Source organism: Monodelphis domestica, chromosome 4 (genome assembly GCF_027887165.1).
Source record: "Monodelphis domestica isolate mMonDom1 chromosome 4, mMonDom1.pri, whole genome shotgun sequence".
Lineage (NCBI taxonomy): Eukaryota > Metazoa > Chordata > Mammalia > Didelphimorphia > Didelphidae > Monodelphis > Monodelphis domestica.
The window spans coordinates 435,354,850-435,371,824 of NC_077230.1; the positions used below are offsets into that span (position 1 = coordinate 435,354,850).

The 16,975-nt window shown below is 43.2% G+C and overlaps 1 protein-coding gene across 2 annotated transcripts; it reads left to right on the forward strand.

Moving 5' to 3' along the window:
• The first annotated feature begins 1,087 nt into the window (after positions 1-1,087).
• Positions 1,088-15,104, forward strand: LOC103103580 (zinc finger protein 345-like). 2 transcript variants are annotated; one of them, XM_007492337.2, is made up of 8 exons: positions 1,088-2,046; positions 3,807-3,886; positions 4,431-4,480; positions 4,923-5,064; positions 6,902-6,943; positions 7,309-7,435; positions 8,448-8,540; positions 12,254-15,104. In XM_007492337.2, the coding sequence occupies exons 2-8, from the start codon at positions 3,842-3,844 to the stop codon at positions 14,170-14,172; spliced, it is 2,418 nt and encodes an 805-aa protein (XP_007492399.2). In that variant the 5' UTR covers positions 1,088-2,046; positions 3,807-3,841; the 3' UTR covers positions 14,173-15,104. The 2 variants fall into 2 exon arrangements, with proteins under 2 accessions (XP_007492399.2, XP_056681721.1); XM_056825743.1 differs by lacking the exon at positions 6,902-6,943 and having other exon boundaries at positions 1,090-2,046.
• The last annotated feature ends 1,871 nt before the right edge of the window (positions 15,105-16,975 follow it).

Genomic DNA, 16,975 nt, shown 5'->3' on the forward strand with positions numbered 1-16,975 from the left:
ACATGAGCTCTGCCAGCATCTTATCAAGTCTCCTGTCTGCTCATTAGAGTGCTTCGTGGGGGAATGAGCCTCCCCAGAATTCCACACCATATATAAGGAATTAATTTACCCAACTATATGTCTATAAAACTGACAGTTTAAATGAAATGGATAAATATTTATATATATAAACTGTCCAGATGAACCAAAAAGGAAATAGAATACTTTACCCCATCACAGAAAAAGCAATTGAACAAACCAGGAAAGAATTCCCTAAGAACAAGGCCCAGAGCCAGATGGATTCACCAGTGAATTCCACCAAACATTCTAAGAATGAAAGGCTCTCCTCAGCCAGCAGAGTCGGCAGGCTTTAGGACCCAGAGTCCCCGGAGTCCCCAGGACACCCAAAGGAATCGATTCTGTTTCTCCCAGATCCACTCTGGACCATCTTCCCCACAGCACCCCCCACCCCACCCCCCTCTTATTCTCCAGATTTCACAATGGAGGAAACTGAGGTAAAGAGTAGGGAAGGGCCTTGGCCAAGCTCCTCCCGCTGGGAGGCCAAGCTCCTCCTCAGTGTCTGAGGACACGTTTGAGCCCAGATCTTGGGGGTTCCAGGCCGAGGAGGGCAGCCCCCGAGTCACCCGATTCCCCCGGGGTCCCCCCGCCAAAGCAGAAGGAGCAGCTGGATGTTCAGAGATCCCTGGAGGAGGGGAAGCCGTGGGACGGGGACCTTGGGGCTGGGGCTGGGTCCTGGAGAGTCAGCTGCTGCCCTGTGCCTCAATTTCCTTCTCTGTCAGAAGGCGGGAGTCTAGCTGTCAAGGCTGTGGGGAGTATCGAGAGGGCGAGCAATCAACCCATCAATTGACACTTATTAGGTGCCTGCTATGTTTCAGGGGCTGCCCTGTAGGCTGGGGATCCAAATGCACCGGACAGACGCTGCCCTCAAGAAGCTTCCAGTCTATAGAGGAAGAGGCCCAGGACTGGCGGCGAAAATTGGGGGAGGAGGGTTGCGAAGACCACAGCCCCGGGGCCTGGCGGGTGGGGGGGGGGGTCAATTCAGGCTGCTCCTCCCCTCACCAGGGCTCTAATTCTAAGGAAAGGGGTCCGAGGCGAGAAGACTCCATTTCCCAGAATACCTGCAATTGGCTTCACGCAGTCTTGGCCCCGCCCCCTATGGCAGGCCCAGGGCATGCTGGGAATACGGTGCGCAAGCGCAGTTTCCTAGCAGGAGCCGGGTGAGTGGGAAGGGGAGTCAGTGCGCAAGCGCATCCAGGCTTCTAGGGCGGCTCCACAGTCCTACCTTTCTGCGTTGCCCAAGGCTGGTCCCTACGTGGCTTGTCGGGCGTATGGACGTGTGCGTGGTCGTGTTTGTGCGTGAAGAGGAGGGCCTGGGGATGTCCGAGAGTGTGTGACGGGAGGAGGCCGCAGCCCCAAAATTCACTCTTGTTAGCGCCCCCGGGACGTGAAGGAAACGTGAAATTGGCAAAGTTGTCCCGCTCGTGGGGTCTTGCAGGGGCCATCCTGCCCCCGCCCCCAGCGGAGTTCAGGGCAGGGCAAGGGTCACCCCGAGAACACCTCCCCCGTCGCCCTGCACCCAGAGAGCTCCCTTCACCTCCTGCCCTGGCATCCCTTCCCCCACTTCTGCACCCCTCCCCCCTCCATATCCTGGGGATCCAGTGACATGGCCTCCCTGCTGTTCCTCTTTTGAGACGTCTGCCTCTGCATTTTCCCAGGCTCCCCCGCCCTCCTCCCCAATTCTTGACAGCGTTCTCTCCTCTAGTCTCTGCTTCCTGTTTTCACTGATCTTCCAGAAGCTTTCCTGGGGCCTCCCCGGCATTTTCCTACAATTTACATATTTTGTGGGTAGGAAACTGACATTGATTAGGGACCTACTACGTGCCAGGCACATGCGCTGTACAAATATCCTCAGCAGAGCCTAACAATAAGTTAGGCCACCCTTTTAGAGTAGAGAAAACAGGCAGGCTCTGGAAGTGTCTAAGGCCACATTCGAACTCCAGACCCAGCACTATCCACTCCGCCTGCTGCTTCTGGGTACAGATATAGGTATGTATGTGTGTACTTATTTGCAAAATGTCTCGTTTCTTTTTCTGTTCCAGGTATCCCAAGATCCTCCCAAATGCTTAATCAAAGCATATTGACTTATTGATTTGACTTAACCCATTGGAATGTAAGCTTCTGGAGGGCCGGGACCCCCCAGCACAGAGCGCAGAGCCTGGCATATCCTCAGTGCTTCATAAATGCTTATTGAATTAGCAGAGCCAGCGCCAGGGTCCAGGGCCTTTGAGCCAGTCTACGTTTTCTGCATTCCAAGTGGCAGCATCAGTTGTGTCCAAGGAAAAGGTCCCATTTTGAATCTCAGGAGAGTTTTCTAATTTTCCTGAACCACTTCATTGCTTTCTTTCAGCGGTTTCTATTCTAGGCTAAGATTCTATGACCTTGCCCAAGAGGAGTCCCGGCACCTGGTAAGTCGCCAGAGAGCTTCCCAGCCCAGGAGTCTTTGCAAGGTCTTTTGTACTTTCCCCAAACAGAGTTATTATTATTCATTTCGAGGAAAACATACCTGATTAAATGCCTAACAGTTTTAAAATAGTGTAACCACATTTTCTAACAGCTTAATTCATGTCGCCCTATCTAGATCAAGAGAGGGATTCATTTCCCAAGGATCAGCCTCTAGGAATTATTTTCAGATGACAGCATTTCTTCTACAATTTTCCAAACTTTGTTTCCCAAAAATCACAAGAAAAGAAAAATGAGAAGCATAAAAATCATGTGAACCGTATTACAGATTGAAAACAAATCTTAATATTTTGACAAGACAGATTTGAAACAAAACTTTTTGCCAGTCAAATACCATCAGTTCAGTTTGAGTGAATTTCGGAATTATCTACAAAGAAAATTATCTTATCAGTTTGACACTCTGGACTGATTGCATTCAGATACCAACATTGCATTCAGAGTAATTCTGTGATTGGGGAGGAGGATTTACATGTAGCTAAGGAGTCCAGGACACTCCAGATTCTTCCTGACTTCTTCCCTAAAGAGTGCTTAAGGCTCTTACTAAATTTTCATATTCTCATAGGATAGGTTTGGGTCAGGTGAGGTTAATATGAACTAAAGCTTCGAGGCTAATAAAAAGATAGAAAAAATTCCTATGAAACAATTTCCTGATTTGATTTTTTAAAAAACACTTAAGGAAACCTGGAAAACAGACTTTCAAATAAGGCTTAGCCTGACCCCTTACTCATATTCCCCAGTCCATTCAAAATGGAGCTACCACCTTAATATTAAAGACAGTACTGTAAAAAAAAAATAGAAGACAAGCAGATTCTGTATCTCACAGCTAAAGGGATAAAAGGGATGACTTTGATTACCTTGAAATTGAAAAGCATTTGAAGAGAACTTTAATGGATCTAAGATAAAAAGAGAAGAGGTCAAATGGGAATCTTTGTATCAAATTCCTCTGGAAATGGTTTGGTATCCAAGATATAGAAACAATCTGTGTTTGTGTCTGTGTCAGTGTGTATGTGTCCATCCATATAGATATCTATGTGGGCAGCTAGACGGCTCAATGGAAAGATTGCTGAGGTTATAGTCAGGAAGACTCCTCTTCCTGAGTTCAAATCTGACCTCAGACTCTTTCTAGCTGTGTGACTTTGGGCAGTTCACTTAACCACTTGCCTCCGTTTCTTCTTCTGTAAATCGAGCTGGAGAAGAAATTGGTTAGCCATTCTAGTTATCTTTGTTATCTCTCTGTCTCATTGAGGCTGCATCCTTCATCCCCGGACTTTATCTTTCCTCTCCAGTTCAGCTGACTGATCCACTCTGCTCCTGTGCCTGGATGATGTGTGTCAATCCATGCCCTACAACCCCATACTTCAACCCAGTAAGTTTTTGCACCAGAGTGCCCCACTGTGCCCTTTTGGAAGATAAGGTTCAGAAGTGTGTAGCTAGAAGGAAAGGCCCCCTTCATTTTGGGGTTCAGGTACAGCAAGTCAAGAATGGAGAGAGTCCCAAGTGGCAAATGTGTCCAGGTTGGAGGAGAATTCAGTTGAAGTAGGGTAGCCTGGGGTTAAGGCTTCAAGGCAGATAGAAGCACCTGCTTGAGGAGGCTGGGATATAGGATGGGAATATCCCTCTGAGAAAGATAATGAATGTAGCAGAGGTTGGAAACTTGAGGGGGGGGGGTGGCAAGAATGGCCATTCCACATGATGGGGGGCATCACCCCAAGTCCTGGCCCTGGGGTAGATTGGAGTAAAAGGCCCTTCCTGGGGGTCACAGGGGCTGGAGGTGGGGCTTTTGGGAGTTTTCCAGGGTGTGCTGGCTGGGCACATGAATTCTTGGACCTGAGATTACTGCCCTCTCCTCTTGGAGCTGTGATTTCTCTGCCTTCCTGGACCTGAGATCTCTCTGCCTTCTTCCCTTGAAGCCAAGATCCCTTTTCCTTCTGGAAACCATCCCTGCGCATGCAAGTCCCAGGTAGGTCTAAGTGAGAACCCCCCCCTCCCTGCACCCTGTTTCCACTGGCTGCCCTTCCCTTCAGGCCTCATCTTCCCCATCTGACCTCTTAGTAAGTGTCTGCTGGGTATACAAGGAGCAGTGTGGCTCCTTGTCCAGGCTCTTCATCCCTTCCAGGGTTGCCATTGACTCCCACTTCCTGACTTTGATATCTCAACCAGAGTATCACTGGTTCTGAGACAGGAGTCCCTGAGGCTCACCCCATCTGGGATCTCAAGTTCCTTCTGCCTCCTGGGGCTCTGTAGGAGCATGGGGGAGGGCACTGAGGTCCTCCAGAGGGCAGAAGTTATCTTCCTGTTTGGACCAACTTTATTTCCAAGTCTGAGCCTCCCTGCTGCCCCGTCCCTTCTTTTGGAATCTCCCTGAGCCCCTCTGAGACCTCACCCTCCGTGATTCCTGTTAGGCCAGCTTCCCACCTCAGAAGAGAAGACAAAGACAAAGTCTCCCTGCTCTGTGATCCTCTTCCCCCCTCAACTCAGACTGTGGAGGACCAGTGCCTGGAACCAGAGAGAATGGCCCCTGGGACCCCAAGGTTCTTAGCCCTGGTGAGTGTGGCCATCCCCAGCCCTGACCAGCATCCACAAATGTGCAATCCAGCAGAGGCTTCTTCCGGTTAGGCTTTGGATGTCTTTTGCAGGGTTGTCATAAGATTCAGGTACAGAAAAAGAAAGGGCCTGGCCTCAAGCAGCTTCCAGTCTAAATGAGGAAAACAGCCCAGAAAGGGAAGCTGAAAAGGATGTAGGGGGAGAAACACCAGGCTCGGGGCCTGCTGGAGAATTCAGTCAGCCGGAGCAGGGATGAGGGAGAGGACCAAGGCCATGAGATGAGGTTATCATGGTATGAGATGGAGGAGGTAATTGGAGCCAGGCGAGAAACGAGGAGATGTATGAGCTGAGCTCTCTCCTTAAATGGAGGTTTGAGGTTGTGGCCTCACCCCATGGTAGTAAAGAATGCATGTGAGAGGGTGGGAAGAAAGAGATTTGGAGTAGCTTCTGGTGGGATTACTCATCAGTAAAAGGATTGCCTTCCTGCATCGATTGCCCACACTGAGTATAAATACTGCACCATGAAGAATCTTGACTCACAAGACCCTAAAGAAAAGGAAAAGGTTTTGAATTCTTAAGAATCTGAAAAAGTGGGAAAACCTGATAAATTCTTTGATCAGAAATGCAATAATAGTAGGAAGGAAGAATAGAAGGAAATTAAAGGTGAAATATGGTCCATAATAGATGCTTAAGTAGGGCAGCTAGATGGTGCATAGGATAGAGTGCTGGGCCTGGAGTCAGGAAACCCCGAGTTAAAATATGATCTCAGACAGCCGTATGAGCCCAGGCAAGTCATTTAACCCCATTTGCCTCAGTTTCCTTATCTATGGATTGAGCTGGAGAAGAGAGAGCAAACTACTCCAGTATCTTTGCCAAGAAAACCCCAAAGAGGATCGGAAAGAGTCAGGCAGGACTGAAATGACTGAGGAACCACAAATAACAGAAACCAAATGTCTTAAAGAAAAAATCGAAATGCTAAGAAAGTAAAAAAGAGAACTTCATCTATATCTGATAGAATGATAAGAACAGACCTAAGTAACAAAATTATTGGAACTTAAGGGAACTTAGAGATAGTACTCAGTTGAATAATATGGAAATGGGATTTGAGTGATAACCTATGTGTGACCCCATGAAATTGCTGTTCAACTCCAGGAGGGGGAAAAAGAGAACAAGAATCATGTAACCATGGAAACAAATAAATAGAGATAGAAATCTAGAAGGACATCTTGATTATAAGGCTGAGGAACTCCAAATAAAGAGAACTTATGAAAAAGGGAATCATCATTGTCCTACCAGTGGAATGTCATCAAAGACCAAGTGCAATGGCCAAACAAATGCCAAGAATCCAAGTACTTGCTGATGGGGCCACTCTCTTGTGGCCATCGATCTGCCCCTTAACTCATTATTTTCACTCTGGATCTTCAGTGTGTTAACGTTTAGACATATCTTTAGAGGATTCATTCCTCATAAATACATAGTCAACGTCTTTCTGAATGATTAACTTGGTCTCCAGCCCCAGTTAATAAAATGATACAATCCCCTCATTTACTCATTTCTAGATAACCAAATGTGAAAATTAAGGGACAGGCGCCATTATTACCAAGTGAAAGCAATCATAAAACCATGAGCTGTTTTGGCTGTGACACAGCATATCTGTGTCACCTCATGCTCCCTCTTTCACATGACTGGAAACAACCTCATACCCGGCATTAAGATCAGATTGTGAGCAATAGTTCCTTCACCTAGATAAGACTGTATTCTAGCCTTTTAGGGAATTAGCAGGATAATTCCTCTTCTGCTCTCTGGTGATCTCTGGTAATGTTTTTTTTTCCCCCAGAACATACAGTACATGCATGCCAGCTTCTCAAAAATTCTCCAGGTGATTTTTTTTTTGCATATCACTTATTACACTTCTGATGAGGAGGAATTTCAGAGTACTTTCTCTCTTTCTCTTGCACAGATTCTCATACCTCCCTGACAGAGCACATATATTCTCCCTAATTCCATGGGGCATTCCCCAATTTTTATTATTCCAACATTATTCTCATTCCAAATAGAAAATGCTTCTCTCAATATTCCATTGGGCTCTGAATATCTACGGCCTGCAGTGCTGGCTCTGACACTTAAAAGTGACAAGTTTGGGGCAAATCCCTTGTGTGCTTTAGTTTCCTCTTGTCAGCGATGAGGGCTGGACAAGATGAATTCTGCAGTCTCGGCTCTGAATCTGAACTATTGATGGTTTAGGAACGGGTGACGTTCCAGGATGTGGCTGTGGATTTCACCGAGGAGGAGTGGCGCCTGTTGGGCCATTCTCAGAAAGAGCTGTACAAGGAGGTCATGTTGGAGAATGTGCAGAATCTACTCTCTGTGGGTAAGGACCATTTGTTTCTGGTAACTGAATCTGCCATCAAAGCAATGTCTTCATTCCCTCTGTACTGTGCAGGATTTTGAGCCTTCATCAGTTATTATAAAAAATAAAAAGTGCTAATCTCTGCACAGAGTCCTCCTGGTTTTTTTAATTATGTGATGGAAAGCTGGGACTTTCCATTGTTGCCCCTGAAATTGTCTCTTATCTTCAAGTCAAAACTCAAACTAATTTTACCCATTCACAGTCTTGGAGCTAATCTCAGAGGTTAGCTAGTCTATCCTGTAACTGTACCTGAATTTTGTCTGCCTATTCTTTGAAAGCTGCTTATGCAGTTTTTCCTTGTGGATGGGCATTAAAGGAAACCCCTTCCTACCAAGGTAGCCCTTCCCTTATCTTTAGAAACGTCGTCTTGTTAACAAGCATAAATTGGTAGCTTACTGCCCCTAATCCTGCCTCAGCTAGCAAGTTTATCATTATACTTCCCTTGAATTCCAGCACAGTCAGTTGGAAACAAAGGAAAGGGAATAAGCATTCATCCCTACTCTGTCAGGGACTATGTTAAGTAATTCATACATGTTTTCTCATTTTATCCTCATGTCTGTGATTCAGAACTATCATCCCTATTTTATAGTTGAACAAACTGAAGCAGACAGTTAAATAATTTTCTCCAGGGCACACAGTCATTAAATGTCTGCAGATGAATTTGAAACCAAGCCTTCCTGATCCCAACAGGCTCAGGGCTCTTAGCACTGCATTGCCAGCTGACTCATTTCTAAATGATAGAAGCTGTGGAATGTACCAGTCCTTTGAAGGAGATGAATGAGGATGGAATTGTCTAATTCCCAATTGGCAGCATGATCCCCTCTCCAAAGATCTCAACAATCAATACCATGGAAACCATCCTTGAAGAATCCTTGGAACCAGCCTGTGGTCCTTGCTTACATGTCATCCCTTTCCCCAAAGAGAAACAAATTATCAATTTCCCTCCATCTTTATCCTTATTTCCCATGTCTAGGGCTTCCAGTGGCCAGAGAAGATATGATCTATTTTCAGGAAGGGGAAACACCATGGATTTTGGAGCAAAAAGGCCCAAGGAACTCTCATCCAGGTAAGTGAGATGAAAGCAGTTGTATGAGAGCTGTGATCATGAAGTTTCTATGTGTTATAGGGAAGGAAGTGCCAGATGTGGGGGTAGGAAGATCTGAGTTAGAATTCCTTTATAGATGTTTTTTAACAATGTGATCATGGACAAGATTCTGAACTCTCAAGCCTCAGTTTCTCTATCTTAAAATGAGATAGTTGGACTCCATGGTCTTTCAGTTTCCTTCCAATGTAAAGCTCGATCCTCTAAGACGGTGATGGTGAACCTTTTAGAGGCCAAGTGCCCAAACTGCACCCTCACACCACATGTGAGCCCACCCCCCTATCCCAGATAGGGGAAGGAGGAAGGAAGCATTCCCATCAGGCTGCTGGGCAGAGGAAGGGTAATGGGAGAAAAGTCCTCAGATGTGCTTGAGGAGGGGGAAGGTAGCAGCCCCCTCTGGCACCTGTGCCATAGGTGCACAACATAGCTTTAGGGTCATCAGCACATTATACTAAATTGTGGACTTTCTCTTAATATTGTAGATCTCTAGCTAGAAGGAGTCTCAGAGGTCATCTACTCAGCCTGCCTCATTTTCTAGATGAGAAAACTGAGGGCAACAAATGGCTTTCTGGTAAACATCAGGTATAGGTTAATGGAACCCCGACTGTTTAACTCCAGAGCCAGTGATGCTCATTTCAGTAAATACCATCCTTTATGCATTTGGATGGACTCTTTCCTCAGTGGTGGAGAAGAATGTCTTGCCCTGTTTCCCAGGGGCAAGGTAGAGTTGGCAAGGGGACAGAGATCAATTCTCTTCAACCTTCTTTGGGGGCGGGGGGTCCTTACCAGTTCTCTTTTGATGAATAACCAGAATGCAGTGAATATGCTCCCACACATGTACAAGGAAGAAAATGGTAGGAGAACTTTACAAGTTCTCTTGTTGAGAGATGGAAATTCATTTTTTTTGGTTTTTTTGAGCCCCCCAAACCAGTCAACAAAATGAATGGCTAATAGCTGTATGAAAGATGCATTTTTCTACTAGCTAATGACAATGTGAGATTTAAAATGATTGAGGTCTTAAACTGTAGTGATTAAAATGGTGGAAGATATAAATTGTGATAGATATAAGAGAGGGTGAGTAAATTTGACCACAGAAAATATCTTTCACTACAGTGCCTTGGTTTTTAAATCAAATATAAGGTGGTCGCCAGGGAAATATTCCCAATTATTCAAATACCCAAGTCAACTGGGTTTTATAGAGATTTTTAATTAATAATATAATGAGGAATTAGAGAAAGAGAGAAAGAGTAGGAAAGGAATAATTATGAAGGGCCTCAAGCCAATATGGCCTAGATGAGTCTTAAGAGAGAGAATCAGTCAATCTTTTAACACTCACCACAAGGTCTGCCTAAACAAGGATTCTAGTGACACCAGGCCAGCTCCATCTCAGATGACTTCACCAGAGAGCCTTCCAGCCAGAGACTGTTCCAAAGGGCCTCTCTCAGCCTCCAGAGGGACAGAGTCCCCTCAGAGGAACTCCAGCAAGACCTTCTTAGAGATTGTCCAAGAGCTTCCCTTCTCCAGAGCCTCTCTCAAGAGATTCTTCCCAAGTGATCCTCATCAGAGATCCTCCAAAAGGATTTCTCCAAAAGGATATCTCCTCAAGAGATTCTGCTTTTTCTTATATAGGAGTTTTTCTCCCATGTCACCTCCCCTAAGTCCTTACATCTACCAATCACAGTAGACGCTTTCCAAAGGACTGCCCATATGAATTCCTGCTAAGTCGACCAATCTCCTCAGTATGTCTGAACCAGAGAAAACACAGCTGAGTCAACTAATCTCATCAAGAGAAAACTTGCCCGACCCTTTTAGGTACCTAGCATCCCATTGTATAAATACTAAAAACACAGGCCTGGCTCAAAGAACTCCTTGCCTTGTTATAAGCATGGGTCCAAGTACTTTCATTGTTTAGCAAGGAGTTTTCTCTCCTAAAGCAGTCTTAAGTATGGGTGGAGTAGAGGTCCTCCCATTTCTGATCCTGGCGAGTTCTCACATCAAAATGGGGAATGTTTCTCAGTAGGGAATTTGTTCCAATTAAGAATTCCCTGATGGGGAAATTTTTAACATTCACAAGTCTGAGAGATTTCAAGATTTACAACAAGTAGTATATTAAGTGGATAAAACAATAATAAAAGATCCCTTTGAACCCAACTTTCTTCTACCACTGGCACCCCTGGCTACACGGTCACAGAAACTCTATGGAATAACTAACTGACTTGGGTTGCCATCCACTTCCTATGAAAATCCACTAGTTAGAAGAATAGTAACATAAACAGAAAGCAAATTGAAATCAGAAAGTAGCCTTAACACTGTAATGAGAGGCAATAGAAGGCCTGTTTTTGTGGATTGTTTGTGATGGCCTCTGATGGTTTCAAGATGGTTTGTAATGTGTGCACATAAGGATCGTGTTTTTCTAAGAGCCTGCCATCTGCACTGGAATAGAGCTAATTTGTAATATTGATATGATGGCTGCAGCCCGGATAATCAGATTATGTGGTAACCTTGGAATGAGTCGGCTATTCTGGTGCCCTTTATAGGAGGCAGGTGAGGATATGTGCATACCTATGACCACCCTTTGGAAATAGGTTTGCATGTGTTTTCCAAACCTTTCTGGCAGTTTGGAAACAAATTGCTGTCAGGGTGAGAAACTGAAAGAATTTCTTACTTAAGTCAGAGTCTGGTGTCATCACTGTATGAGCACCAAAGTCATGTGTCATATATTTGGAATCAATGAAGATAAAATTTAGAAAATAAATGGATACTGGCTATCCTAAGGAAATGATGGGTTGAAATAGAATCTATTTTACCTCAGGGGAATAGAAAAAAAAGTTTGACGGTTATATTGTGGTCTCAGGCACAAACTAAACACTGATTAAAAGTTCACCAGTGAAATTTTAATGCTTAATGATTTAATGGATAATGAAAAATGAGAATTTTAGTATATTATTAGCACATGGAAAAATATTGATCTTAATAGATCTTAAGAAAAGGTAGATAAAACACTGAATATTCTTACATGACAGTTAAAAGGAACAAACCTATTCCTGCATATAGGAAATTTACAAAGAATAACCATGTGATGGTGCGTCAAAACTGATTAGTACAGAATTCTGCTAAGTTTGACAAAAGGCATTCAAAGAAAATATAGAAAGTACAATGGGGAAAGGCCCCTAGTACAGTGGAAAGACACACCTAGTCCCAAAGTTTGAATTCTAATCTCAGCTGCAGGAATTTCAGTCAGGTCACTCAGCCATTCCAAACTCATAGCTTGAGCAACAAAACTAGGACATATAGGTCATGATGACCTTAGAGACTGCCCAGGGGATCCGGTGGTTGCTGCAAGGAAGGAAAGGAATGTCTTTCTTCTTCCTTTGTTTGATCTGGACTCTGTCGCTCAGTCACCCTGGGCTCGTGGCCTGAGCTGTGTAGTGTAAGGAGAATGCTGCCCGGCCTGCATCATAGATCTGTTGGGAAGATCCAGGGGATGTTTATGTGGAGTTCTTTATGAATTAAATTATACTGCCCATGTGAGGCAGTCACATTTTGAGAGGATTAATTTTGACTAAGTTTTAAAACTCTTTTTTTTTGATGAAGTAGAATGAAAATCTGTTTCCTTTCTTCCATCAATGGAAAGATGATGTTTATATGTGTATTTGTGTATATGTTTGTTTCTTCAGTTGCAGTGACTAGCTTTGAAATGAATGAGACCACTACAAACCTGAACATTTCCATGGAAGACTCTTGCCAGCCTACATCTATGAGTGATGGTCCCTATGACTTCATTTTGAGAGAAATCTGTGACTCCGATAAAAATCCAAGAAATCCCTGTCAGTTTAATGAAATGGAAAAAAACTTGACACAATATTCAGCCTTAAATCATTGTAAGAAAATTACCTCAAGGAATGACTGTTCTCAGTACAGTAAATACAGAGAATGCTTTACTGAACAGGTAGAGCTTATTCAGTCCCATGAGAATCCTCCAGAATTACAAGAATATCAAGATAATCAATGGGAAATGACCTTCAGCTTGAATTCTGACCTCAATCGACCTCAGAAAAGTTTTCCTGGAAAAAAGCTTTCCATATGTAATGAAGGCAAAAAGACCTTCAGCCAGGACTCTAAGATCATTAGACATCAGAAATTTCGCACTCAAAAGAAACCTTGTGAGTGTAATGAAGGTGCAGCAACTGTAAACCATTATTCAACTCTTCCTTACCATCCTAAATTTCCTCCTGGAATGAAAATATATGCCTGTACTCAGTGTGGGAAGACCTTTCATTGGAACTCAGATCTTGTGAGACATCAGAAGATTCATGCTGAAGATAAACCTTATAAATGTAATGAATGTGGGAAGTCTTTCTGCTACAGATCACTTCTTATTGGCCATCAGAGAATACACACTGGGGAGAAACCTTATGAATGTAATGAATGTGGCAAGGCCTTCTGCTACAGATCACTCCTTGTTGGCCACCAGAGAATTCACACTGGAGAGAAACCTTACAAATGTAGTCAGTGTGGAAAAGCTTTCCAAAGCAGCTCCCGTCTTACTTCCCATCAGAGAATCCACACTGGAGAGAAGCCTTATGAATGTAATCAGTGTGGCAAAGCTTTCACACAGAGCTCACATCTTGTTACCCATCAGAGAATCCACACTGGAGAGAAACCTTATGAATGTAATCAGTGTGGAAAGGCTTTCAGATTCCGCTCTGGTCTTGCTTCCCATCAGAGAATCCACACTGGAGAAAAACCTTATGAATGTAATCAATGTGGCAAAGCTTTCCAAAGTAGCTCCCGTCTTGCTTGCCATCAGAGAATCCATACTGGAGAGAAACCGTATGAATGTAATCAGTGTGGAAAGGCTTTCACCCAGAGCTCCCATCTTGGTATACATCAGAGAATCCACACTGGAGAGAAACCTTATGAATGTAATCAGTGTGGAAAGGCTTTCAGATTCCGCTCTGGTCTTGCAACACATCAAAGAATCCACACTGGGGAGAAACCTTATGAATGTAATCAATGTGGAAAGGCTTTCCAGTGTAGTTCCAGTCTTGCAAAACATCAGAGAATCCACACTGGAGAGAGACCTTATGAATGTAATCAGTGTGGAAAAGCTTTCAGATGCAGCTCCAGTCTTGCTGCACATCAGAGAATCCACACTGTAGAGAAACCTTATGAATGTAGCCAATGTGGAAAGGCTTTCATAAAGAGCTCCAGTCTTGCTATTCATCAGAGAATCCACACTGGAGAGAAACCTTATAAATGTAATCAATGTGGAAAATCTTTTCAATATCACTCACATCTTGTTGTCCATCTGAGAATCCATACTGGAGAGAAACCTTATGAATGTAATCAATGTGGAAAAGCTTTCCAAAGCAGTTCCAGCCTTGCTACACATCAGAGAATTCACACTGGAGAGAGACCTTATGAATGTAATCATTGTGGAAAGGCTTTTCAGTGTAACTCCAATCTTGCTGCCCATCAGAGAATCCACACTGGAGAGAAACCTTATGAATGTAAACAGTGTGGAAAAGCTTTCAGATATCTCTCCGGTCTTGCTGTGCATCAGAGGATCCACATTGGAGAGAAACCTTCTTAATGTAAACAGTGTGGAAAGGTTTTTGTACAGAACTCCAACCTTGCTTAGCATCAGAGAATCCATCTTGGGGGCAGCTGGGTGGCTCAGTGGATTGAGAGTCAAGCCTAGGGACAGGAGGTCCTAGGTTCAAATTTGACCTTGGACACAACCTAGCTGGGCAAGTCACTTAACCCCCATTGCCTAGCCCTTACCACTCTTCTGCCTTAGAACCAATATGTAGTATTGATTCTAAGATAGAAGGTAAGGGTTTAAAAAAAAACCAACCTTGATGAAATACTATAAGAATATAATCAGTGAATTCATATTGAATTTAGAATAATCAGAGAATTCATACTAGATTGAAATCCCTTTAAGGAAGGGGTTATAAACACTTAGATGGAGCATTTAACTTGTTCAACATCGGGAAAATTATTCTGAGAAGAAGCTCTATATGAACTCAAATGTTGGAAGGCCAGAGATCACCCCTTATTTTACAATGGTTAGTTGAAAATGGAGAGATGACTTATGAATGTTCCTCAAAGGAGCCCAGCACTTCTGTGGAAGAGGGAGATCAGAAAACAATAGACTATTCATAGTGGAACAAAGGCATCTAAAGCAATATTTGTGGCAAAGGTTTCACCTAGAGCTCAGACTTGACTGTACATTGGAAAATCCATTCTCGATATAAAACCAATGAATATAAATAACGAGGCAAGGTCTTCTTGAAGCTGCACAGACTTCCCAATGTAAGAGACCTTGTTAGACATCCCAGATTTCATACGGTGCCTAAAGTCCTATAAACATACTGACTTTTTCTCTGAAATCCTAATGTTTGTCATTATTCCTCAATATTTCCTAATGTAACTTCTTCAGACATTCCTCAGCTGGTACTCACTTTGTTTCCCATTTGTCAGTTCAAAAGTCCTTGTATAAACATTTTGGTAACTATTGCACATTTATTTCTGTAATGCTTTCTTTAAGCAACTAGATGGCACAGTGGATGAAGTGCTATGCTTGGAGCCACAAGACCTGATTTCTGGCACTTACTAGCAGTATAACCCTGATCAAGACACTTAACCTATTCCTGCCTGAGTTTCCCCATTTGTAGAGTGGGATAATAATAGCACCTACCTCTTAGTGTTAATGTGAGCAATTAGTAAGATGCTGTTTGTAAAATGCTTTGCAATTCTCCAGTCACTATGGAAATGCTAGCTTTTTCAACAATTATTATTCAGTGGGTCATAAGCCTTATAGTAAAGTCAATAGGACAAAATGTATAAGTACTTTAGTTGTTTTTCTCTTTTTTCCAATTGATATTTAGAACAGTATAGATGAAGGCATTACACATAAGGAATAGAGCTCTGGGTTTGGAATCAGGAAGATTTAGGTTAGCTCTATAACTCTGGACAAGCAATAATTTTTCCTCACTTTATTATCTCTAAAATAAAGAGGCTGGACTCAGTGGCTTCTATGGTCCTTTCCAACTCTAAATTCACATTCTTGGGGGCAACTGGGTAGCTCAGTGGATTTAGAGACAGGAGGTCCTAGGTTCAAATCTAGTCTCAGACACTTCCCAGCTGTGTGACCCTGGGCAAGTCACTTGACCCCTATTGCCAAGCCCTTACCATTCTTCTGCCTTGGAACCAATACACAATATTGATTCTAAGACGGAAGGTAAGGGTTTAAAAAAAATTAATTCACATTTTTATCAAAAATACTTTCATATGTCTTTCCACAGCCTTTTTCAGTATTGGAAGGAAATCTATCTAGAAAACAGTAGTTGTCCAAATAATTTTGTCCTACAGAAAAGTAAAAATCATGAGAAATTGGAGAGATGGTTGTATTAATAATATTAAGGAAGATGAGAACAGTAACCACATGTTCAATAAACCCAATGCCTTCTCTATGGTAATTGTGGTAATTCTGGTGAACTATGATAATTACTAAGCACTCCAAAATGCTGGAAATACTGGAAAGTAGTCTGGCACAAAACAGATATAGAGCAGTGGTGGTGAGCCTTTTATTTTATTTTTAATTTTATTTAATTAGATGATTTAGAATATTTTTCCATGGTTACAAGACTCATGTTCTTTCCCTCCCCTTCCCCCCACCCCTTCTCATATCTGAGGCACAATTCCACTGGGTTTAATGTGTCATTGATCAAGACCCATGGTGAGTCTTTTAAAGATGGAATGCTGTGCCCACCCTCATCCACAGAGACTGAGTGCCACACCCTGCCCTCCCAATGGGCTCCTCAGCAGAGGGGTAGATGATGTGAGAACTGTTCTCAGGTACATGGAGAAGGGGAGGGGAACAGCTCTGTCCTGAGTCCCTCTGGCTCTCTAGTAATGATTTCTGGCAGGTGGCTGCAGGGATGCCCTATTTGGCATGTGTGCCATAGGATCACCATCATGGATATAGAGTTTAATAATGCAATACAACAACTGAAGTAAGGTCAGGAGGACTAAAGACCTTGAACGTACCATTTAAAATTTTAATCGAGGAAAATCAAGCTATGCATATTTGAAATGGTTTCATGTGCAATCTTCTTTGTTCATTGGTGCATATAATATGTTCATTTTATTTTATGTTTATGAACTTCAAAAATTTAAAAATATTGTTGGCTTCCTTTTTGTTTTTGTTTTTTCACCAATTGTTTTCCTCTTGCAAAGGTCTTTGGTGATTGCAGTCTTTTTTCTTTATTTTCCCCTATTGCTTCCTTTCTGATTTCCTCCCCTTTGAGGACAGTGTTCCTGGAGGCTTTCTCCCAGGCTGGATGAAGCACAGTTGACCAGTCTAGATCTCTGCCCAAAAGTAGCTTCTA